At 37.7% G+C, this 27,112-nt stretch overlaps 1 protein-coding gene across 3 annotated transcripts; it reads right to left on the reverse strand.

Annotated features, from left to right (window-relative positions):
• On the reverse strand, window positions 1-26,857 carry LOC105042717 (uncharacterized). 3 transcript variants are annotated; one of them, XM_010920016.4, is made up of 11 exons: window positions 26,118-26,857; window positions 19,478-19,941; window positions 19,293-19,382; window positions 18,891-19,130; window positions 18,183-18,404; window positions 17,765-18,107; window positions 17,470-17,654; window positions 17,295-17,362; window positions 17,163-17,212; window positions 1,222-1,277; window positions 1-376 (listed from the first exon to the last, which is right to left on the reverse strand). In XM_010920016.4, exons 1-11 carry the CDS (start codon window positions 26,734-26,736, stop codon window positions 290-292), a joined length of 2,424 nt encoding a protein of 807 aa, XP_010918318.1. In that variant the 5' UTR covers window positions 26,737-26,857; the 3' UTR covers window positions 1-289. The 3 variants fall into 3 exon arrangements, with proteins under 3 accessions (XP_010918318.1, XP_010918317.1, XP_073112860.1); XM_010920015.4 differs by having other exon boundaries at window positions 19,478-19,944; window positions 26,118-26,854; XM_073256759.1 differs by lacking the exons at window positions 1-376; window positions 1,222-1,277 and adding an exon at window positions 14,093-14,112 and having other exon boundaries at window positions 19,478-19,944; window positions 26,118-26,856.
• Window positions 26,858-27,112: the final 255 nt, after the last annotated feature.

Here is a 27,112-nt window from a genome sequence, read left to right on the forward strand (position 1 = left end):
TGAAAGGCAAAGGAGCTAATTTCCATCTTTTAGAATGACTTTGAGAGACCAGTATTACAGATCATGTGGCAAGTTATAGGACACGCATGTAATAATTTTCGCCACTTCTGAGTTTGGGTGCGAATATAAACTATTAGATCGAGTCACCCAATGTCCCATCTCTCTAGTACCATATATACCATAGGCAGTGCCTCTGTAAAAAATTGGGGAGAATAAATGAAACATCTGGTGTCTTAACCAGCCACCATCTCACACATCATAACCAGCAACTGCAAGCTTTAGATGCACCTCAGTAATATGTCCTGTGAGGTGCATATGCACTTCTGCCATATGCGCTGCTGCCATATGCCCCGTTGCCAGGATAAGCATAACCAGCCTGCAAGAACACCAAAGGCATTGCAGAGAGTTTTAGGCAAATTTCCACGGTCTCAAAGAATAAGTTTGTCTATAGAGAGAGAGGTGCAGGGAAGACACTGAATTAGAAAGAACAAAAATATGGCAACCAAAACTTGGCGAATGCCCAAATTATCCCTTTGATAATCAAACTATAGTATTGAGGGTCATGTGCCTTGGGTATGCACAATCTTAAAAATCTACACCAGAACTTCCATCAGCATGTCAAGATTTGTGTGGAAGATGACCCAAGAGGGGACTGTCATAGGATTGCTCATTCAGAAATCATGTAGTTCATGCAGTGTCTGATTTCATTTAGTCATCTTGACAATAACCAAACAATGTCAGGTGCACATGCAAAATGGGGTCTTTCATGTATTGAAAATAAATGCCCAAAAAAGGGTGTGTTTCACCTTCCTATATAAAACTAAGAAAAATGTCTATACCATATAAAACCAGGACTCCATTGCCAAAGCCAGCCTACTGAGCTTTGTCCACTGTCAAGTCTATCTTTTCTGGTCATCATCTTACCCTTCCTAGACATGCATTGCTAGTCTATCTAAAACATCAACGGATGGAGAAGTTCAATTACCACAAAGAAGAATCAATTCTTAAGTCTTAAAAAAAGGTTATTTTCATGAAAGGAATGTTTTTCTGTGAATTCATTTTGTGAATCTCACATGATCATATGCTCAACACTTTTAGTTTCTATCATCTCCAAGGCTCGTTTTCCTAATTTGATCTAACAAGAAACCATCAATACATAACCATGTCGACAAAATTATGTTAATTCTATGATGGTAGCGTAACAGAGATAAAAATTATAACCTCATAGCCAGCATAGCTTGAGTACCCAGGATAGGATGTTTGAGTAACTGGTGCAGCTGCAGCATCATAAAGATGAAATGAGTATGGGCATAACAATGGGAACAGCAGCAATAATAGGTACTAGATTAGAAGTATAAGAACCAAGTATAATTACTTAGAGACATTGATACAAAAGCATATTCTAAGGAAATCATAGCCTGCAGACCGATACCAAATATAAAGAAACATAATGTAGAAGTCTTTTCCTGATGAAACTTAATACTGTGTCCTCCAATCTAGACAGTCTGCTTTTATTTTGAGAACCCCGCAAAACATAAGCAAAAGTCATACTTACATCGCTCTTAAAAGTATTAAATCAATTTGAATTTTTCAAAAAATTACAGGAAGAAGTCAGGAATGTCATTCATGGCTACACATGGCTGTAAACTATCTTTGCCCACACGTTCCTTCCTTGCTAGCCTACTTTTTTCTTCGCTTCGTTCTCCCACAGTTTGGTAAGTCATAAATATCATAATAAGCTAACTACAACAATGAAGAAAATAGCGGGAAAATATAAAAATGAAAAATATATTTCGGTTCACTATTTTACAAGCAGCCATAAAATTCTAAAAAACAGAATATTCCTGAAAAAAAAAATTAGTGTCCATCAGTTTGGTTGATATCATGGTACAGAAACAATAAGAATAATAATTCAAATTCTAAAGGATGACCTTTTACATTAATGAAAAAAAAGTGGCAAAGTTTTCTTTCTTTTTTTGAATAACAATAATTAGATGGAGTCATCACCATCCATAGCCCCTGACAAGCCTTAACATGTGATAGAAGTAAACACCTTTAACCATGAATCATAACTATAAGGTTGTGTTTGGTAGCTGGCAATCTATCCAGATTGCTGGTAATTTAAAGAGGCCCCATTAGATTACCACGTTTGGTATGCTTTCCAGATTATCAAGTAATTCAAATTATCTCCCATGAGGTAATCTGGATTACCAAGGGGAGGAGTGGCTATTCTAATTACCATATATTTGGTAATCTTGTAATAATTTTTTTGAATAAAAATACCCTCAAAAATTCGAACGATCTTCTTCCTCATGATGGGCAACGGAAAGAGAGGGAGCCAAAACCGTCGCCCTCCTCCACAAAATCCGATCGGCAATGGCCCCAAAATCGGCGAATCAGCAGGCCGTCTACCAACTGCCAGCCGTCGGCAGCCATCGAGAAGCAAGGAAAAAATGCTGATCAAGGTGGGATTCGACGACCCCTCCCCCCCTTTTTTTTGTTTGTTTGGTTAACCGGGCCGCCAGCGAGCCACATCCGACGCCATCGGCTGCCCAGATGTTGCCGTCGGAGTCGCTGCTGCCTCTCCGAACGGTGGCCTACAGTCATTGCATGGAGGACATGGCATGGAGGAGCCGACGGTCCCTTTCTCCCCTCTTTTTTTCTTTTTTTTGTCTAATGTGAGGAAAGAGAAGATCAGGCTCGATGAGGTTCAAGCGACACCAATCGCCGCCGCCGCCGCTGTGCCGAAGGTCGCGGGGGGTGGGGGTGAGGTGTGGGGGACCTACGACGCGGGTGAGGGTGGCAGTGCGGGTGGATGAAGGCGGCGATGGAGGCGACTGCAGAGAGCGTGGGGTGCGGGTTCGCCAGGGGGGAAGGGGACGATGTAGTGGGTGGCATGGACAGCCGAGGGCTATGCCGGAGACGCGACTGTCGGGTGACCGAGGGCGGACAGCCAAGGGGTCGAGGTCGAAGCAGCCAGGGGTTGAAGGGGGGTGTGGCATGCAAGGGAAGGAGAAGGAAAAAAAATAAAAATAATAATATAATATATTATATATATTATATTATATTATATATATTATATTATATTATATATTTTTGTTCTTTTATTCTGAAAAATTGAAAATTTTGTGCATGGGGTGTGATTTTTAATAAATTTGATTTAAGGATATTTTGAAAATTTGATGTTGCATTAACAGTAATATGATTGTCATACCGAACATATCAATCAAGATTCTCAGTAATCTTACTGCAACATTACCTACGTGTACCAAACACAGTAATCAACATTACTAGCAATCTATCCAAATTGTAGGTAATCCAGATTACCACTACCTCGCAATGCACCAAACGCAACCTAAGTATTCTCAAATTTTGATTTTATATCTCTCAATTTTCTTAATTGCTATCTACTAAAGACCTCATAAACAACGCAACTCAAAACTAATGGATGTAACACTTAACAAATTATTGATTTACCAGGCTTTTTGTAGAGGCTTCTTGCTCAACATTAGACTACTGATATTCAAGAAGCTGAAGGAATCACAAAGCCAAGTAGTCATGCAAACAATGGTTTTTTAAATGGTAATTTAGTCAAAACTACAGAGTCAGGCAATGAAGCCTTTTATGGTTAAAAAAAACTTGCATGGTTCCAACACTATAAAGCCACATGGTTGATGTCTGCTCCTCTTGATAAGAGGTTTGTGTTCCAAAGCATGAAGGCTTGAGTTCAAATCACAGCACAGATTTTACAGAAAAAATACAAGAAATTCTGTAACAACATTGATTAAATTCAAGTCCATACAAAGGGCAATTCAGCTTTTTGCAGTTAACATGCCAAACTATTATCAAATCACATGTTTGCATTTGCACTGTAAGAGTGTCACTTTGGTGCAACTAGGGTCAACCACATTTCAACTTGGCTGACCCCTGGAGCAGCCTTAGTGAAATCACAATTGATGCAGCTCGGATCAATTATCAGGCATTTGGAATATAAGGGGTAGAATGTCACCAACAAAGACCTTAAAAATGCCAATCCCTGCATGGTGTCCTATCAGCCTATATGAGCAATAACTTAAGATGTCATGGACTTAGTTGTATACTGACAATCATTTCCTTTTTTAAAAAAACTACAACTTATCCTAGTCAGCTATGTCTTGTCATACTAAAGACCATTAGTAGCATACAGCCCACACATCCACTTGAGCATAAGTAAATAATCTGCACCATCCCAATCTCTTTTGCACAGAAAATCAGAGGATGAGACAGCACTTTAGGCATTTTGGAGAAAGGTATGGAGAGAGAAGAGCATGGAAAGAGAAAAGAAAGCAGTATAGGAGGGAAGAAGAAAAGAAAAAATGAAACACAGAGAAGAGGTCTGCTGTGGCCTGTGGGGTTATTTCTTTTCCGCCTTCCATCCCCCTGTCAACCAACTTTCTCAGGCTTTTTTCCCCCAACTTTCTTTTATCTATTGGATTTGTGTGGAAGTACAACATCTGGAACATTATGGAAATCTTTTAGGGTGTATATATATGTGTGTGTGTGTGTGTGCACGCACGCGCGCACGCGTGTATGTATATAGATACACATACATACATACATACATACATACATACATACATGTATGTATGTATGTATGTATGTATATAGGCATATCTATATATATATATATGTATGTATGTATGTATGTATATATATATATGTATACATACATATGTATGTATGTATGTATATATATATATGTATACATACATATGTATGTATGTATGTATATATATACATACATACATACATACATATGTATGTATGTATGTATATATATATATGTATACATACATATGTATGTATGTATGTATGTATATATATATATGTATACATACATATGTATATATATATATATATATACATATATACATATATATACATACATACATATATATATATATATATATAGATATGCCTACATACATACATACATATACATTCATATACATATATGTATATATATATATATATATATATAGATATACATATATATCTATATAGATATGCCTATATACATACATACATACATACATACATACATACATACATATACATTCATATACATATATGTGTATATATATATATATACATATATATATATATATATATATACATACGTATATATATACATACGTGTATATATGTATATATGTATATATGTATATATGTATATATGTATATATATATATATATATATATATATATATGTATATTTACATACGTATATGTATATATGTATATGTATATGTATATATTTACATACGTATATGTATGTGTGTGTGTGTGTGTGTGTATATATATATATATGTATGTATATGTATATGTATGTATGTATGTATATGTGTGTGTGTGTGTGTATACATGTATGTATGTATATGTGTGTGTGTGTGTGTGTGTGTGTGTGTGTGTGAAAAACAAGGGTATTAATGGGAGAAATTTAAAGAGACTATCAGGAGTTCTCAGATTTTCTTTTACTACCACCCTTTTAACCTGACATTTCAGTCAAGTATCTTCAACTAGACGCTGATCAGTGCCTCTAGGATGCGCTTACAGTCTTATTTTGCTAAATTTTCTAAAAAAAATGTGAAATGCAGAACTGAGATTGAAAATTTGAGTTATTGAGGGAAGCATGACTTTGGGCTACTGCATCAGCCATGAAGACGTGGCACAACTTGGGTGCATCTCAACCACAAGTCTATCAAATTAAAGGCATCAAATTGAGACCTAGTGCAGGCTGAGTTAAAGCAAGATAGCTCAAAAAAATTGAGCTGGCAATGACAACAATTCATTCACCAGGGGTCATGCATTGGAGGACAAGCCAGTGCTAGCAGCATTTTTGTAAGCAACATTTTTGTAAGCAATTCAGCACATATGCATGTGTAAATTTAGTTACAGTCATAATGATTCAAGTCCTCTCAAGACACCAGGACGAGGTACCATCCCATGTGTCGAAACAAGGCCGTCTCACTAGCATCCCAACGTCCTGATCGGAAAGTCTTGGGACATCTCTTGTCCTAAACGTCGGGACAAAATAGGATAGTGATGCATCTTGTTCCATGAAAAAACTAGAACAGCCCCATCCCACGGAATTTAAAACCTTAGTTACAGATGCATGCTATTGCACAGGAGTCATTGCAAGTGAGAGAGAAAAAGCACTGACCACGGGCACATGCAAGAAGACTAAGTCATGCTCTAGAGTGTGTGAACAAATTGTAAAAGTAATAAACCCATGCAAGTGAGCCAGCCACCAACAACTAGCCGTGCAAACCCAATAGTGAAAGTTACATGGACACTCCATTTTTAAGGTTTCTCGGAGCATTGACACTTGGGCCACTAGGACAATGTACAATCTGACATGATGTGTCTCAAGGTATGCCATCTCGGTAATAGGCCCCATACTGGTTCCACCTTCTACTACTATGCCGATACGCTCGGTACCAGAGCCAATTCAGCATACCAAGTATTAGTATGCCCTCCATACTGTGTATTGATTCAGTACTAGTATAGTACAGTATGCCCTGTACCATTGGTTAGATACGATATGGCATACCTTGATAGGGCTACGTACTCTATCTTAAAATGTCTTGATAACGTTAGGCAAAAGTCTTTGGCTATTTTTGTTTGCGTCTCATACAACAAACTCTTAATTTCAAGTGCCGCACACTTTAAGCAATGCCCTTATGTTTCTATCATAGAATTATCAATTATATGCGGATATTAAAGAAAAGTGCCCTTATGTTCTTAATATATAGTTGTCAAGGTTATATGGACCTTTCAGCAAAGCCTCCTAATAAATTTAATATAAGGTTGTCAACATTATATGGACAATTCACATGTCATTATGTTATACATATAAACTTATCATAGTTAAGTTAAACATCATTGTGTGTTATATAGCAATATATACCCATACATCCCCCTTTCAATTTCTATTTCTTTTAATTATTGGAAAATAAACAAACAAATAGACAAAGATACATACACATATGTATTCCATGTCCTCATGAATAGAGTTTTGGATGCTGTCATATCTGATACTTGAGGTCACTTGGCACTTGAATATTTAGCACCTTTGCCAAGTGTCTACGTAACACTCCAAGATGCTCATATGTGTAAGCCATTAGTGATGTGAATCATCAAGGATCAGTTTTTGCAAGGTAAAGGATGTGACAAATTAAAAGACTAAAAATTTCAAGGACCTGCTCACCTAAATCAGAACTTCAACAAGAAAATGCTAATCTCCAATTTGGGTCATTTTTTGGCTTTGTCAAAGAAGCCAAAAGCAACTCCAGCATTTTTTAGCCCAGTCCAGGCTTTGCAATGATACATGTGTTTAATGCCCTAACATTCATTTAAGGGATAAATTTCTGATTGTTTTTGGAAATTACAGCACATCAGTCTCTAAGATGATCTATTTTATAATTTTAAGAGATGACTAGATGATTTTTTATGGAGTTGTATGAAAAAAAGAAAGAGGATTTTTTATGGAGTAACTGGTTAAGCCCTTTAGTTATATTCTGCAATATCTTTTAGTCATATGTTTCTTTGCATGTAAAGCATCAAGTGCCCTCACATCAATATGTTGTAAGCCAATTATTTCTAAAAGCTGTTAGAGTAAGAATTTTTTTGTCATAAAAAAAAAGAAATGAAGGATGAGGCTAGGTTCAACCAACTTCTATTTTCTCTGTGTTGAGTCTCTTGTTATTTATTATTTCCTTCTTTCCTCTCCTGTCCATCTTCACAAGTCTCCTGATCTGTTCCTTCTTCTCTTCTTCTCTTTTCTGCAGAAATACAACTTACCATAGCCGAGTTCAAATTGCTAAAGTCAACCTACAAACTGCAGTTCTGTTCCCCAGACTGATGACCTCATTCTCTCCTCTTAGGAACTTTCAAAAAAACAGCACACATTTCAGAAATACGTGCAAAGTGACAACATCTTCTTGAAACCCCTTAAGATCTTCACCAATGACATTTAAATTCCTAGTCTGATGACCCAAGTAGCTACCCTGAAAAACTGCCTTCATTTATAACAACGTGGCTCTTTCCATTTTTAATTGCATGCAACCGAGTGGAAACACAAAGCAAACATGGTGGCAAATATATAATGCACTGAGAAGAGATTAAGTGAGCAAGCAGAGAAGCCTGATCATGTGGAGCAGATTAACAATCTCATACAGAGGATTAATTTCCATACTAGAGTCAATCAAAGAGAAACAATCTGAACAGGATGAAGGAATATCTAGAACCTCAATTTATTAAAGCACCAATAATGTTCCTCTCATCCTACAAGTTTAGAAGATAGAAAATGTTGGATACCTCATACAGGCAAGCTAAATAATGCTAGACCAGCCTAGGTATTCTGCATCAGCATAATCCAACCGCTATGGAACCGCAAATGCACAGGAAACATCAGGTCTAATTTCTTGAGGCACAAACTCGTGTTCTAAATGGACACAACTGATGGATCATAAACGAGTAGGCTAGAATGGGTCCTCATGATACATGAAGGACATGACATGCAACTTCAACCTAAAAGAGTAATCCACTAATCCCAAATATGTTGTTGACTCACTGTCTAGTTCTGACAATTTCTAACAAAGTTCTGTTGAGACTGCAAAAGTGATGGGAGCAGATCACATGTGACAGGACTAAGATCAAAACTGGTAAAGATTTTACTACGAAAGGCATCCACATAGGCTTAAATGATGAAAATGCTGCAAATAGTTTTCTACCAATGGGTTATGCTTAGTAATTGTTCATGCCAACTGACAAGCTAACCACAAAGAAGACATTATGCTGAGCAGACAAATAATTTCTTGGATCTGGACATTTGTTCACCCAAGGTATGATTTTGATGATACAAAACACTTGAGTACAAAGGTACTGATCATGTGTTTAAGAATGGTTGTAGTACCTCAAAGCAATCAATTAAATTGAAGAAGGAACTCACTCAAATCACTCAAGTCAAAAAAGAATTCAAGCAAAATTTTTAAAGTTTCAACTTAGAGGAGTCGACCCGCAACTTCAACCTAAAAGAGTAATCCTCTAATCCCAAATATGTTGTTGACTCACCGTCTAGTTCTGACAATTTCTAAGGAAGTTCTGTTGAGACTGCACAAATGATGGGAGCAGATCACATGTGACAGGACTAAGACCAAAAGTGGTAAAGATTTTACTAAGAAAGGCATCCACATCGGCTTATATAAAGAAAATGCTGCAAATAGTTTTCTACCAACAGGTTATGCTCAGTAAACTGTTCATGCCAACTGACAAGCTAACCACAAAGAAGACATTATGCTGAGCAGACAAATAATTTCTTGGATCTGGACATTTATTAACCAAAGGTTTGATTTTGATGATACAAAACACTTGAGTACAAAGGTACTAATTATGTGTTTAAGAATGGTTGTAGGACCTGTAAATATGCTCAAAATGATTAATTAAATTGAAGAAGGAACTCACTCAAATCACTCAAGTCAGAAAGGAATTCAAGCAAAATTTTTAAAGTTTCAACTTAGATGAGTCGACCCCAGACAATCAAGAGCCGACCCAGAAACAACCAGTGTCAAACAAAAGGCCATTGTTTTGGAAGGTTTCAAGAATCGACCCCAGCATGTTGGGGCATACTGGAATATTTCACGAGTTGGCTCCATATTTAGACAAGTTGACCCCTCAATAGTCTCGGGCAAAAAATAGAAAGCACGGAAAATCAACCCTCCTAAGAATCGACCCCAAAGCTTCATAAGTCAACCTTGGTCAGCCACGAGTCAACCCCAAGTTCAGAAGAGTCAACCCCGAAATACTCTCAAGGAGCAGATAGAAGAGTCAACCCCAGTCATTTTTTATGGTATTTAAGGCTTGAAATTAAATGGAAGAATAGATATAAATGAAAGGAAGTGAACTTTTGAGCAAAAACTTCAAATATTACAGTGTGATCATTGAATACACTTAAGAGAAGCAAAAGAATGAGTGAAAGTGCGTTGAATGAGAGTGAGCTACCAAGAGTACATCCACAACCACTACATCATTCAATAAAGTTGTGATTATGAGCCTGTGCAAAACAATCAAACTGTTGGGGGCGTTTGGTGATCCAACTGGGATCACCACGGTAATCTAAGAATCACTAGTGATCCAAATCCTAGAGTGATCTAATCCCTAGTGATCTAAGATCACGATGTTTAGTTGGTCATAGTGTAGTGATTAAAGATCCCCGAATATGTAAAAGTAACTTGTTCGGTATGCTATGAGAATCCAAGATTACCGACCATATAATACCAAAAAATACCCCTAACATATAGATGGAAAGGGAAAAAATGACAGAGATGGAAGAAAAGGAAAGCCTCACATTACCGTACTTAGGTTGAGGAAACGAAATCACCGCTTCGAGTCACCCTCTCAACAAAGCTTTGAGAGTTGGGATTGAGTATTGGAATTGAGAAAATTTTAGAAAAATATCTAATAGATTTTTTCTTTTTCTAATCATCATGGTGAGAAAAGGAAAGACATCCTTCTCTTCTTCTGTAGAGATGACACCCCAACTATCCATCCAACGTGCGTAAATAATATCACATATGTGTGCAAAAAAATATCGTGACAAATAAAAAGATAGACTTCCTCTTTCAGAAAATCTCTGGATTATGAAGGTATTTTGATTAACGTATTTTAATATAAGATTACTGTGATGGAGTGATGTTGAATACCCATCCTTGAGGGCAGATTTTCTATCACCGTGTTGGACGGTGATTTGAGTGGGGGTGATTTGAAATTACTGCCACGTAGGATCACCATAGTGCAACCAAACACGGTAATCTCATCACATTCACTTACATCATCCTTGATCTTGATGGATTACTCCTTATCAAACGTCCCCGTATAATTGATTCCCAAGCTAAAGTTCTTGGAGAGTAGATATAGATGCTAAGTTTGACATCAACCACTATAAATTTATGGTGTTTGATTGTGTTTGCTTTGCTCCTTCTTGCATTTTTTTTCTTTACATATTACTGCTAACATTCATTATTCTCACTTCACAATCACTCAGTTAAGTAGCTTTAGTGCACATAATTACTTCAAATTTTCTAGGAACCCAATTCAACACCCCCCACCCAACCGGCTTCTCAGGTTGCACTTCTGGGCAACAACATTGATGAGGTATTTTCAGGTAGAGGACATGTAACATTCATGTATCATGTACTATTAACAGTCCATACAGACATAACATGATGGATTCTGAAGTTAGAGCAATAAATAAATTGATCATCTGTCACATCAAGACAAAGAAAAGTTGTATAAGGAAATAAGATATTCAACAAACAACAAAACCACCTAGTATGGTGCACCTAATACCAAATGGTATAGTCCGATACAGCATGGTTGATTGTGGTGAGAAGTGGGCAAGGATAGGTTACTGTATCAGACATGCCACAGCATGATCTAGCTATCAACTCCAAAAGCTAATGAGTACAATTACTGCCCATATTAAGTAATAAGAACATAAGTTACACGAAATGAAGCAAAAGCATGAGAAAGAAAGGAGAAAAACTTATTTCACAAAAAGAAGAGAACTTGATTTCCTACTTTAAATGTCAGAATATTGACCAGATAGCGAAAATTAAAATGTCACCAGTCAACAACTTAACAGCCTAGAATTGGCACGAAATGGCAACCAGTGCTTGGTATGCACTAATGCGATAGAATAGCAAGTACCGGTGTGCAGCCAATGAGAACTTAAATCAGTGGTGGAAAGAGTAACAAGCTAGTGGACACATGGTAGAACGAAGAATTAATATGGCTTATTTATTTCTTGTGCTTCTTTATTTACAAGAAACCAAATGAAAATGTAAGAAGTTTAAAAACATCAGCGATGATTAAAAAGTTTTATATGTAGGGGAAGATAGTAATTGAAATCAAATTGGAATAATAGTGGATAAAAACAGAAATAAATTGTGGTTGTAAAGAAGACAAAGAATACACTAAAAGCTATTTGGTTAGTTTTAGGTGACACATTAGCGATGTATTCAATGCTTATGTACCCCTAGTAGATTTGGATGAAAGAATCAGAAGCAATTCTGTAAGGAAATCAATGCAAGGTATCCTAAAGGGGAAAAGGAAAATTGTGGTTGTGACTTGAATAGACATGCACGGAAAAGGGATCTAGGATATGAAAATGTACATAGCAGATACCATTTTGGTGATAATTTAGTGGGAGATTCAATTCTTGCATTCATGATCCTTTTTTTTTTTTTGCTTTTTCAAGTTTTTTTTATTTCTATGCAAAATAGGGGCATTGGGTCAATTTTGTTTTGTATTTTAGTGTTTTAATTGTGTTTTCTATAGATGTGAGATATCAGAGTGTCAATATCAATACCAACACCCAATGACTAAGTCAACATGGATCAATAAACAGTGAATATTTAGAAATAAATTGACAAATACAGTACAATACTGAACAAAGAAAATGTATAATAACTTGCTTTATGAATTCAATCCCAAGTAGACTGTTCAGGCCCTCATAGATATCTGGATTAAAAAACTGTAGCAGGTGCATACTGCAGATGCAAACATCCTACAATTTTTTGAAACCCAAATTTCATTTATTTTATTTTTACTAACATTATAATCCAAAATTATTAATAATTTAAAAAAAAAATGAAAAATAAAAATCACCATGTTGTAGGGTGTTGTGCACCCTACAATATTCCAAAATTCAAGCAAAACAGAAAAAAATTAGTCTAGATTCTCCTCCGATTTTCCTAGTTTCTGCCAACTTTTGGCTATTCAAAAAAACAGTTGGGAAAAAGGGCCTCGCCACATGTGAAGACCCTTTATTCTATGATATTGGCTTCCCATCCCCATCTCGACACTCCCCCACTCTCCACTTGCTTCTGCTCTTTCTCTCCTCTTTTTCTATCTTTCTCCCCCTCTCTCTCTCCCCTTTTTCTATCTTTCTCCCCCTCTCTTTCTCGTGTTTTGGGCAAATGGAGAGGAAGAACCTCTCATGAGATGCCTGAAAGGGTGCAAGGACATGCTGCAGAGGCCCCTACCCCAATATTTTAGAAAAAAATGCGCACGTGTCAGGATGTCTTGCAAGCCGTGTAGTACCAACCCATTGCAGTCAAGAAACACAATTCATGCATCATACCAGCTGAAGCGGGATTTGTACCAGTGGTTACCAACCTGACCCAGTCCATTTTACCTTGTTTTTATATGTTTAGAGGGTCAGAGGGGAGGGGTCTCGATGCTGTTTTCTCTGAAATGGTTTCGCCCCATTCCACAGGTATTTCAAACCATGCTTGAGGTAGGAGTTGGGGGCAGGGGCATGTCAAGTGAAAGGAGTTGTGAAGCACCAGCCAGTGAAAGATGCCCAAACTAAACAAAGATGAACATGCTATTTTCAAAATCCATTAAATGAAAATTCTACTAAAGAAATTTGATAGAAGAGTTATGATTAACTAGTTGCCAAATTTCTCCTTGTACAATGTTGTAAAACTAAAATTTAAATAGTTTTTACAAAGAACAAAAATAGGTGAGGCATTTGGTCCTGAATGGAATATCATTTAGGGTTTTGAAAATAATAGGATATTATGCTAACTTGACTTACTAGCTCCTTAAATGAGATTTCAAAAATCATGAAAATGTTGAATGATCCAAGAAGTATGAATTACCAATTTGCAAAAATATAGGATACATGCAAAACTGCACTAATTAAATAATGCTCTTGATTAAGAAATATGAAAAAGGAAACATTTTTTTTTGTTTAACATACTTAAATACTATTGGACAAAAATATAGTTTTTTTGAACAAGAATATTATATTAAAACATGAAAAGTTGGACCAAGTAGATTAAAAAAATGAGAAAATAGAAGATAATAGCCATCAAGCTTTTCCTTTTTCAGTATGACTAACAAGAAGCGACATACTAAACTCTCTCAAATCTATAGGATCAATTAATTATATCATGCATATTATTTAAGAAAAATAAAATGATGCACAATAGAAACTAAGGATGTATTTACCTATCCCCCAAGTTTGCAGGTCACCAATTTGACGAACATAACAGGAATTTTATACTGCAGATTTGAGAAGCCAATCCACCAACAAAAAGAATTTATCAGAAGAGAACTCTTGGGGTTTATGCATGAAGGCGAGCTCAAGAGAAAGAGAAAGCAATGGCCATGATCCACTTTGTCATACCCTAGAGTAGTCTTTAGAGTTGATTTTTATTTTTCTTTTTCTTTTTTCTTTTTTTTTTTCGGTGGGGGGGTAAGGATTGAGAGTTGAGACTTAGACTCTTGTCAACACTGAGAGGAATTTTTCCCTTTTTTTTTGTAAGGATTGAGAGTTGCGACTTAGACTGTTCTCAATACTGAGAGGAAGCAAGCCATACTGCAAAGAAAGCATAAAGCTGTTGGATTTGTTGTTTATGATTCCCAATCCTTATAGAACTGGGATACAAGAAGCCCTACCCTAATATGGCCAGCTAGTTGGATGGGTCAATGTGGAGTCATAGATATCCCCGAGATTGATTCCATGATTCTAAAGCCTAGGAATAGCAATCTTCTTTCCCACCAAAAAAACATGGACCATGAGCAGGTTTTGCAACTAAAAAGGGAAGCTTTTGTAGGTCAGCTCACATGAGGCAGGGAAGCCACAACCACTAGACTCATGGACCCCCTAAATCTGCCCCTAACAACATCAAAGAACTAATTTGGTCTAAGGCGAGAAAGCTTACAATGATGGCTACCTTCTAAGGCAATTAACAGAAAAATATGAAAGGTTTACTTTAAGGTACCAAGAAAGGTAACTTGGTGAACTTAAGAAGGAAAGGTGGTACATGGGCTGTACATTAAAATTATTGACATGCATACTGATGCAAGGGTTAGTGCAAAATTTGGTTTTGGCACAAGAAATATAACTCAATCACGATAACTTTACACCAAGGATAAGCATAAAGCATATCTTTTTATATCAAAACATATAGGAATTTATCATTATTTCCAATGAATAATTACTGTGACATACATTTGCAGCAAATATAGTATTAATTGATGAAAACAAACAAGATTAAATATTAATGAATCTAACCAAGTAAATCTTAGAATATCAAAGCCCAATTTAAGATTGATACTTAAGAAATACTACAGTATTGAGTGCTTTGTTATTCAGAATTTATTACACAAAATAGAAAAGAGATAGATGAACACATATGCAATAGCATCAATGCTCCTTGGATGGCATTGAAAGATGCTTCTCCAGCATTGTCTAATCAATAATATGTGGACAACTTAGAGGCAAAAACTTATCGAACAGCATTAACATCCATGTTATCATATGGCTCAAGATATTCATCTACAATGTCATATGGTACAAGATGTTATAATAAAAAGGATCTAAGAAATTGAGTCAAATTTAGCAAAAAAAAAGGGATGTTGAGATGGATGTGTGGTAAAACAAAGAATGATACCGTTAGAAGTAAATATATTAGAGTCGCTTGAGTTGCACAAACTATGGACAAATGATGAAGAATCAATTTTACATGGCATAAACAGGAACAATAAAGATTTAAAGAGGGCTCTATAAGAAAAGATTTAATCTTTTTCGAAGGATGCAGCAAAAGAAAGCAAACACCAACTGTAACATGAATGAATATTGTGAGAAAATCCAGCGCTAATAGCGATTCTTAGTGAATAAGGATTCATAAAGTTGACCCTAAACAGTTGAGACAACATTTCCTGCTTATAGTTATGGTTTATCTTAAAAATCACTGGATTAGGATACATTTTTTGGATAAATAACATCTTTACAAGAAAAGATTAGAAGAGTAATCACATATTTTCATAAATGTCACGAGAATAACAAACTTTACAATCATGTTTGTTAGTGACATAATTATGTAGAAACAATAGCAATGCAAAATAATACGAATGAATTAACAGCAAAAGAGCTATACATACCTTAGATAAATTGACATAATGATAATATACTAAACAAGCGGCCGATCTTAACTCTACTAACAATTGTATAGCAATGAAAGGGTACTAACCAAGATCCGCAGAACTGATATCACGACCCGTGCTGGCCAGCCGGTGGTACGAGTCGGTACAGATCCATACCGAAGCGAACCAGTGCGAACCAATACAGAAGCAAAGAAAGGAACCAGAGAGGAAAAAAAGAGAGAAAGAGAGGAGGGGGAGGGTGAACGGGAGAGGGTGGCCGGAGGAGACGCTGGCGGTGACCACAAGCTGGCCACCCCCACACTCGGAGGGCCGCCAAGGCCTCCGCTTCCTCCGCCAAATCGTGGCCAAGAGAGAGAGATATAGAGAGAGGGGGAAGGGAAAGAAAAGGAAGGGGGAAGTCGGTGGAGAGGCTGTCATGGCCATCGAACGGCAAAATCAAGTTCACAGAATTTTTTTAAAAAACCCCAACCATCATGAAGCCAATAATAGGTTTGCTCGCTTAAGTGAAGCCAGCGGCACATCTATTGCCAACTTCATTATTCATCATCATTTAAAAAAAAAATGAAGAATAGGGGAAGTCACCCCTATTACGCGGCCACGGCTCCGCCGACGCTTTTTCCGCCACCTGATGGCCACAACAACCACCCGACGCCCTCCGGCAGCCTCTCCACCGGCTGCGCCTCCCTCCGATACCCTCGCTCCCCTTCTCTCCATATTTATCTCTCGATTAAACGCCCTATTGGGCAACATAGCACCATGGAGGCCTTTGCAGCCCTCCGACAACCTCGACGGGCCACCACCGGCCCCCCGATGGCGTCTTCCACTCTTTCCCTCCCCTCCTCTCTCTCTTTCCCTCTCCCTCGTCCGATGTTCCAATTTGGAAAGCCAAACCGGCCCCCGTTTGCAACCAATACAGCTCAAAATGCCCCGAACCATCCGATTCGGGATAGTTCGGTGAACCATACTACTAACATACAGCAATAAAATAAAACATAGATGGCAAAACATTCAACTCCATGGCCAAACCCATGATAGAAAAGGCTTCGATGATGATGAACAGGAGTTCAAGAAAATTTGTATAATATTGGTTAAGAGCTAAAAACATTAAAAAAGAAAAAATTGGCTGCAAATTAAAAGTTATGTTCATGGGAGACAGATGCTACCTCCAGCAAAGTCAGAACCACTCCTTGCTTGGTTATCATAAGCACCAGCTCTAGTTAAACACAACAAAAGACATATATAAGCAAATGACATTGTGAAACATTTATTGTGCTGGAAGCACAAACAGGTCATACCTTCTTTGCTCATATCCATAACTATAATGAACAGGTTTTGCCGCAGGAATAAATCCAGCATGAGGTTCCTGAAAAGAACCAACAACATGCTTAAAATAGAATTCTGGAAGAAAAATGAGAAAGAGGTGTGTCTCTGTGTGAGTGCTGGGTGAGCCTGAGGGTGGTTCATGTTTACCAGATCAGATTGACGAACTTTAGAACCAGAAGGTTCAGCATAAGTGTAAGCCTGGTAGCTAGTTGCAGCTTGTGCATATCTTGGAGCATAGGTGGTAGGTTGCACGGCATGGTTTACTTTTGGTTGCCCTAAGTAACTGTACCTTTGGTTGCCAAATCCTTCAGAAGGTCTACCATGCAAGTTACCTGCACATCTCCCAACACACCAAACATAACCTTAAGCACACATCTATCAAACGTGGGGGCAAAAAAAAAAAAGAGAGAGAGAGAACATAGTATAACCAGCTTTACCATACCAAAGTTGCGATTTTTACGTGACTTCTTTGATGGCCTCTCATTAATGGCACTGTCCATGCCCCTCCCACCACGTCTTTTACCTTTAGCAGGCCTTATTCGAGGACCATGTTTACCCTTTGCAACCTTGCCTTGGAACTTAGATGACTTGCTCCCTTCAACATTTTTTAATTTGTGTTGAGCTTTTCCTTTGATAAGAACCTCTTTTGACTTGGAATGTTTTTTCTTCTTGGACTGACCAGCCTCTTCAGTAACTTCTTCATTTTTCTTAACCTTAAATCCACCTCGAGCACGCTGCTTAGCAAGCCTTCTCTTATTCAAAGGCTTCGCAAGATTAGCTTTGACCTGAAACTTGCAATATGTAAGTTTCTCCACTTAGATTAGCAACAGAAGCATCGGATGAGATCTCAAACACCTTACCTTGACCTCACCTTCCCCAAGTTGAGCACTGTTTATTCCTTCCACACAAGCTACAGCACTTTCTCGAGAAGTAAATTCAACAAACCCAAAATCTTTCTTTTTACTTGTTGTGAACTTCCGAAATAGTTGTACTTTCTCTACTTCACCATATTGTTTGCAAAGTTCTTTGATTTTTTCTTCATCCCAAGAGACCGGAATACTTTCAACAAATACAGTTTTAACCTGCAGACCGACTAAATATTTTATTTATCAAGCAGAAAATTATCAGCAACACTTTATAAAACATATGCAAATATGTCGAATTACATGTTCCAGATGGCTTGGTACCTCAGAAGCAGGTCATAGGCAATTTAACTTGCATATTTCCAAGTATTACAATAAATAGAGGACAAGAAAACCTTTTCCCATCAGTGAGGTGTTTTAACTACCATTACAGAGATAATAGTACATAATCTACTATAACAGCATTTCACAATACTCTATTGTTATGGGTTCCAATGACATCTACATTCAAATGTGTGAGTGCATAACCATAAAGGTTCTGAGTCACAAAATTCATACAAACACCTTGCCTTACTTGTACAAGTTACACAGGACACCAAGAAACAACGAAAGTTGATAGAATTGATCCAAATTTCAGACTAAAAAAAACATGGTCTTACAACTAATGCAATGTCTGCATTCCTGCGAGCAAAAAAGATAGTTTACCTGTAACAGAACTTCCTCAGCTGGATGCATTGGAGTTTGTGCAAAAGCTACTTTAGCACTCCTATCACAGCCAAATACAGCATCTGGTTTTTTTAACCGCTGAAATGCTGCCATCGCATCAGAATGAGAATTGAATTCAAGGAAAGCAAAGCCCTTGATTTTCCCTTCATTATTGGGATCATCAGGCAAGAGTATGTGCTCTACTTGTTCAATTCCATAGCCTTTTAATGTCTCTAGCACCTGAAAGCACACCATACAGACAGTATAAGCATGATGATTATGTAGGTGAACTGCAGTAAATAAATATAAAAAAAACTATAATAAATCAATCAGAAATGCCAAGTGAATTCACACGTGCAAGAGTGAAAAAGTACAAATAAATGGGAAAAAGAAATATTTTACTTGATCTTTTGTCCAAGTCTTGCAGATGTTTCCCAGGTAAAGGGTGTCATTATATTGACTAGCTGATATTCCAACCTGTTTCCCTCTCACCTGACAAAACAATTATCCATAAGACAAAGTTTGTACATTAAGTTGATTGCATAAAAGAAAATTATTTATAAAGGAGTTAAAGATTTCAAATAAACCTCTGTCCCATCTTTTAGCTCAGCAAGAGCCTTCTTTGCATGCTCAACACTAGCGTAACGAATAAATGCAAACCCCTTACTTTTCTGTGTTGATGGATTTCTAACTATCCTAACAGACTGAATCTCCCCAAACACACCAAAGACTTGTATTAAATCCTCCTCAACAGCTTCTTTATTTAACCCACCAATAAATATCTCAAATTCCTTCTGCTTTTTTCTCTCTGTCATAGTGGCCTGCATATATAAAGAGGGATCTTCTTCTTCTTCTTCTTCAATTTCTTCATTATCTGCCTGCATATATAAAGAGGGATCTTCTTCCTCAACTTCTTCATTATCTTCTCCATCATCATAGCTTTCACTGTTATCAGCATCATTTAACCCATCAGCATCTTCATCTTCACCAGCACCAACATCCCCTTCTTCATCAGCACCTTCAACCTCACTTTCCACAGCTTCGACTTCAACTACTTCAGCATCAAAGGAAGCAAATTAAATTTTAGTATAAGCAATGTTTAATCTTCACCACCAGCAAACAAGTTTAGATTCAAATAAGAAGCTGAACAAGGCAAAATCAACATAGTAGATAGGCACATGCTCATACAAGATTTATCCAAATGGTAATTAATCTCATTAAACAACAGGGAAATATTACTTTTTTGGTAGCAACAATGTGGATAACAGTTAACTGTTCATGCACATCATAAACTATGAGGTGCAGCAAAGAATTCCCTCTTGTTGCTTTGTGCCCTGAAAAGTGCTGCATACTTAAAAGATCTGTGATAGAACTTCCTCGCATTTTTTCCAATGTATAAGCAAAAGTTAACACTGAGCACTTGCTCAGATGGCACCACTTGCCACTTGGGCAAGAAGGAAAGGATTCAAATCTGGTTGGAGTCAACCCCTGATGGTGGGATAGGTATAGGATAGAAAAAGGTAGCAATCGGTCCCTCCTACTCTCAAAACGAAAATACAAAAAAAAAAAAAGAGCAAAAACAAATTTATATCCCAAAAGCCTAGTACAGAAACTCTGCCAGTGCCTTTTGATTTTCCACCATAAAAATATTGGCATTTCCATCAGTTAAATTGCAATTCAAATAAGAAAACGTTAAAAAATTTAAGATAATAAAAAAGAAAAACCCAAAAAACCAACACTTTGGACCAAGATATGCTGAACCGGTACCGCCGGTCATTTCGGCCGGCCGACGGTACGATTAGGTATGGTTTCATACCGTACCGAACCGATGACCCGAACCGGAAGAAAAAAAGAGAGAAATAGAGGGAGAGAAAGAGGAAGAAAAAAAAAGAGGGAGGGGAAGGAGCCGGCGGGGCCGCCGGACGGCCTCTGACTGGCCGCCGTGACCGTCGGAGGGCACAGTCCACGCGCGCGGCGCCGCAGGCATGAAACAGAGGCATCACCCCTGTTTCGCAAATTTTTTTAAAAAATATGATTTTAAGTGAAGTCGGCAAACGATTTGCCGGCTTCACTATTTTTATTTTTTTTTAAAAAAATTCTTAAGTCGGCAACCCAGTTGCTGACTTCATAAGTTTAAAACAAAAAAAAAAAAAGAAAAAATCGAAACAGACATCGTCTGTTTCGAAAAAGAAGAAGGGCGGGGCTCCGCCCGCTCGACCGTCCTCAGGCCGTCGGCGTCGGCTCGCTGGCCACCGGGAGCCTCGCAACTGAGGCACCGTCCGTCCGGTAGGTTCCCCGCCCCCCTCCGAACGCTCTCTCTCTCTTTTTTGCTCTCTTGAAAGCCCTATTGGGCGATACGGGGCCCGAAAGCCCTCCGATGGCCGCAGCCGGCCACCGCCAGCCTCCGGCGGCTCCCACCTTCCTCCCCTCCTCCCCTCTCTCTTTCTCACTTTCTGTTCTTTTTTCTTCGATACCGCCGGTGTACCGATTTTACCTACCGAATCGTGTCGGTTCCCCGCCGGTCCGATACGAGATGGGGTGTACCGACAGGTTCGGCACGGTATGGCAAACCTTGCTTTGGACTTGTAAACAAAAATCTTAAAATCCCAAGAATATTTTAGATCAATTTCCAAAATTCCTGACTCCTTATTAGGCTTGTTTTCCTTTCCACATCTATTATATATAAATGAAATGGATGCTCAACTTGTGCCACCACATGGATGCCCCATACTAATAATATTATTTTGGATGAGACATAGACTATTATTTAATATGGTTCTTCACTTTTGACTGCATTAATAATGTTATTAATATGCTTCTCTATTTTGGTAATAAGTACGGTTCTTAGATAATATATTCCTTGTTTTTGATGGTACATTATTTTATATATATGTATGTGTGTGTGTGTGCGCGCGCGCGTATGTATGTATATATATATATGTACACACACGCGCACGCGCGCACACATGCACACACATATACATACATATATATATATATATATATATATATATATATGTACATATGTATAATGTATATATATACATATGCATATACATGTACATATGTACATATGTATAATGTGTGTCTATATATATATATATGTGTGTATATATATATATATGATGGCTAATTATTCATCAAACTCCTTACTCTTGATAAGAACTGATCGAATTGAATACCTTTCCTCTTGATAAATAAATTTAAATGAATCTCTTATAACACATTATTTATTATATATAACTAAAATGGAAGCTCAACATGTACTAAGCTCTCTATTTGCCACGTGAACCCCCATATTAATAAATTATCAATTTAGTTCTTTATTTTGGATAATAAGTAGGACTCTTATTTAATACAAATCTTTATTTTGGACCTTATTAATAATGCCATTCATACAGTTTTTATTTTGGATAAAAAGTAGTGTTTCTTATTTAATATGATTCTTTATTTTGCATTGCCTGTTATATATATCTAAAATGACTATGTCATTCATCAAACTCTCTACCCTTGACAAGAACTAATCATATTTATCAAAAAATTTTGCTCTTAAAATGTTTATAAAATCTTAATACCTTCATTCTTTATAAACAAATTTCTTATTTTTGATAAAGAAATCTCTAATAACACATTATTTAATGTTATAGTAGTTGGTTTTGATGTCAACAACAACAATCATTATCATTTGCATCATTCTTTTAGCTAAATATTTTTTCTAAAGTTCAACTGTTTCACATTAAAATCTATAAATGTTGATATATGTTCATATTTAATTTTAGCCTCTACTATTTAAAGTTTTTAATTTATTTAATTTATTCTATTCATTTCCATTATATGTAAATATAATATTGTCTAGATAAGACCAAGTAACTCATACACATTCCTATATAGGAAAATTTGATCCCTAATGTTTTGAAAAAGTGACTAAACAACTATGTTATTAACAAATTCATTTCATTTAGTTTTCTTTTCTTTAACACGCATAGCTCTGCCACATATAAAATAATGGGACCGAGATGAGTCCATGGGTCTACCAATTGCATCCAGAGTTGCCATTAATTTTCAGATAAAACTTTAAAAGGCTATTATTATTGGCAGATCAAATGTATAATGTAAAAATCATGTTTGGTTGCTCAGCATCCAGAGCTTTAACAGAAACTTACCAGTCTTCAACTCCATCCTACCAAACTCATTTGAATTATCTTTGATTTTTTTTTGTTTCTAAAGGTCCATTTTAATTTCTTTTATCCCTATAACTATGGAGGCAGGATAAAACATTTCGATCATCACCTCTTTTACCACCACTTAATTCCAATGGCAGGAAAGATGGGGCCAATGGCCCAACTGAAACACCATGTTAGATTTTTGGCGGTCATACAACCATTAACTCAAGGATTCCTATATGGATCACATCCCCATGGATGGAGGAGTCCGTGCAACATGTTTTAAAAGCTGTTTGCTGGACATCGCCTCTCATTGCTTTCCAACGATCACATTGTGAGACCAACATATTATCTCTTCCTCTTGTTTCAAGCAGTAGCACCAACAATGATTATAATGAACATATGATGAAAAATAGTAACAGTAAATACATAAACAGTTGCTAATATTATTGTAAGAGTCAAAGTGGACTTTTGGGGGTGTTCTAAGTGTCTATCTAGTCCAAGTGTATTTTCATTATTTTAGTACGCCAAGGGTATTTTCATTATTTTAGTATTCCGGTTCTAGTCAAGTCCTATGTATGATAGATTTTGAGTCATGGCCTCTTGGGAAGGTCAAATATATGCAGCCTTGCCCCATGCATGGAGAGATTGTTTCCATATTTCAAACTCATGACTTTCATGTCACAATGGAGCAACCTTATCATTGCGCCAAGGCTCACCCTTTAAATGCTGCAATAGCAGAAGCCTTGTGCATTAGACCACCCTTTTTTTGAGTCATGATCTCTTGGTCATATTTGTAATAGTAGTTATGTAGTGGGGATTTCTGGAAAATGGACAAGCAGTGTTGAAGCAAAAGGCTTCTCCAAGAAGCCTCTAGTTCTACAAAAAAGCTTGAAGGGTCTTTGAGAGGCCTTCCTTTGGTTGTTGTTCTTTCCACAGAGCTACAGATCTCCCAAATAGGGTTTCTAGCATTGGAAGCATGGGTTTTGAGGAGTTGACCTAGTGGAATCTTCCTTATCCTCTACCATTGGGTCATGCATGAGAGGCCTACATCCCATCGCTATTCTGCATTTCTTTCGGTCACAAAAGTTTGCCCTATAACTTTTGATATTTCAATATCTAGAGTGAACTTGGAACAAAAATATCTAAACTAAAGTACTGGATTTCTAAAACAGTCAATATTCTCATGCACATTTTCATAATTCATAAAACTTTTTTGTTGTTTGTACAACCACATGTGACGCACATGCTTGCTGATTAATTTTGGTTCAAAAGTCATAACAAGCTTGGCTATCATAACTGCCCAAAAGTACATCAACATAAAAGGACTAGGTTACTATAAGAGTATCAGCTGCATTAGGTCAACTTATGAGGAAAGACTTTGCAATGGTTTAAGAGAACTTAATGGCTATATATGCATGGCTTTACAGCCTACAAATAAAATTTAAACTCCAAAATATGGAGAACGAAGTTCTCAGTTGAAAGATTCTTGAATATTATGGCTAAGAAATTGCAACTCAAGAATGTAATCATATTCGTGTTGGTTGAAGATTCAGCAAGTCGGCCCTTGAGAATTGACAGAGCATGCACAACCTAGAACAACCACTTCTCTTCATATCTGAATAGTCCTAGCAGATTGAAGCTAATGGTAAATCAGACACAAATACCAAATTGCAACAAAGACTAACCAACTTCAGGAAACAGCAATTCAAACAAAATAGCTCCAAGCCTCAGTCAGTACTCAAATACCAATACTCAAATTTCTCAAATTCAATAATAAGCATTCTGAAACAGTTTTAGAGTTTCAGCCAGGTCCTGCGTATATGGATGATATGTGCTTATTTTGTCACTTTTACACTTTGTCAAAATTAGGAACCATTGCAGTGTTTTGAGTTTAATAAGTTTTCATAATATTTGGATTATAAAGAAATTTCAAGGATAACCAACATTTTTGATACAAGCTTGACTGATATAAGTTAAAATTATGAATATGAAGGTTGCCATAACCTATGGCAATGTTTGGTAGCAGCATAAACCCACAGTGATGAGTTATTTCATAAACCCACCCAATGCCATTACTTTTTGAGTTAATCCCACCATCTCCCATTCAAACTGCAATTTTTCCTTAACCAAAAAACAAAAGGGATCTTGAGGGATATCAAGGGTTAGGGACAGCTATTCCTACTTTTCTCTATCCCTCAATAATACAAGAATTAAACTATCATCAAACAGTAAAATGATATACTGGTGCAAATCATGTTTCCAGAATTGATTATTTCGGTGGAAAACCACTAAAACTAGCTGGTTGTTACAATAGCAGTGTTGGTGGCACCGAAGACAGTGACAATGGTGGTAGGTGCAACGATAGTGGTATATCACAGCAATGTTGTTGGTCTGGTGATGGTAATGGAGCACAGGCAAAGCAAAAACTCATGGCAGTGGTGATGGAGGGAATGATGGTTTGAGAGGGTAGCTGTGTCTCCGGTAATAGAGGAAGTGGGGGTGGTCATGGTGATGGCATAGGGGAAGGGGTCAATCAAGGTAACGGTGTATGCAAAAAGGGGTTCTAATGATCATTTTTGGTGGTCATCTACAAACTTAGGATAGTCAAGTATCATAATCATCCATATGTCTTTGGTTATGTCTTCCATGACAATTATAGTTTTTTTATAATGAATAATTACAAAGAATATGGAAGAGCGAAAGAAAAGATGTTGCCATGTTGGACAGAAGGACAATATATACTATGACCTCCTTATTCTCTATCTCTCTCTCTCTCTTTTTTTTTGGCCTTAACATATTTTTTTCTCCCAATAAATAGAGTGTGGATGACATGATAGGTTCTTAGTTTCCTTCATTTCCCTCATTTTCCTTTTTGCCCACAGCCTGCACAGCTGATAATAACATTTACAACCTTAGCTTGCTCAAACAAATAGACACGGTCCGTTCAGGGGAAAATGTGCAGAACTAAAAATGTGCTTCTAAAAGAAAATCCCGGCGTTGGTGAAATGATTCCACTTAAAGTGCATGCATTTGATGGCGGGAAAACTAGACAAACACATACCTTCCTCTACATCCATCTGGTTGTCTCCATCATCAGGTTCCTTAGCCTCAGCCGAAACTCCGGGAACCTTCAAAGGTTCTTCAGCGTCCGCTTGATTGCCTGGAAAATCCTGAACATTCCCCAAGATCGCTTCTTCAACAACCTTCTCTACAGGTACTTCTACCTCGACCTTCTCAACAGTTCCTTCTGCAGCCTCCACCTCCTCAATCTCCTCCATCACTGCTTCTTCTGGGGCATTCGTCGCATCTGCTTCATCCTGAGCCCCCAATTTTGGGGCTTTCCCCTCTTCTACGGCGGCTGGTGGAGCGACAAATTCCTCCACCACCGCCTCCTCCTTTACAGTGAGGACCGGAGCAGAATCCCCCTCTGTATACTTCTTGGCGGAGGGAAGCGGGGCCTCTACGGCGGCCGGTGAAGAGATAAATTCCTCCACGACCGCCTCCTTCTTTACGGTGAGGACCGGAGCAGAATCCGCCACCGGATTATTCTCGGCGGGGGGAGGCGATGCCTCCGCCATCGGAACCACCTCGTCCTCCACGACGCTCGGCGATGGATTCGAGACCGCCGCGGTCTTCGCCCGCCTCTTGGCGGCTGCCTTCTTCACGGCACGAGGCGGCATCTCCGGCCGGCCGGTGGAAACGCAAGGGAAAGGGAAGATCAAGCGAGCTAGGGTTTCGAAGAGAGAGAGAGGGGGTGGGGGAGCGGTTAACCGCTGTGGGGAAGAAGTGCGGGTTTTAAGCCGCTGAGGAGATATTTTGGGGTGTGATTGGTACACTGGCGACGTGAGGATGGTTGCCGCAGATCACGCGGTGGGATGCTGGCACAGGAGTCATCCACCGCTCAGGTGGTGGACTCGTTCCGGTGTATCGCACCTGGTTGGAACTAGCGTGTTTAACAATCTGATTTAAATAAAGAACATAGAATAGAAAGGAGAAGAAAAAATCGCGTGATTCATATGAAATCCTCGTGACACATAGCATATTAGAGGACAAAAA

This window comes from Elaeis guineensis, chromosome 4 (genome assembly GCF_000442705.2).
Source record: "Elaeis guineensis isolate ETL-2024a chromosome 4, EG11, whole genome shotgun sequence".
NCBI lineage: Eukaryota > Viridiplantae > Streptophyta > Magnoliopsida > Arecales > Arecaceae > Elaeis > Elaeis guineensis.

Coding starts and splice junctions, on each gene's coding strand:
- LOC105042717 (XM_010920015.4), bottom strand. CDS start 26,736: ATGCCGCCTCGTGCCGTGAAGAAGGCAGCCGCCAAGAGGCGGGCGAAG. Junction 18,405..18,890: donor CTGAGGAAGTTCTGTTACAG/GTAAACTATCTT, acceptor GTCGGTCTGCAG/GTTAAAACTGTATTTGTTGA. Junction 17,655..17,764: donor ACGTAAAAATCGCAACTTTG/GTATGGTAAAGC, acceptor GGAGATGTGCAG/GTAACTTGCATGGTAGACCT.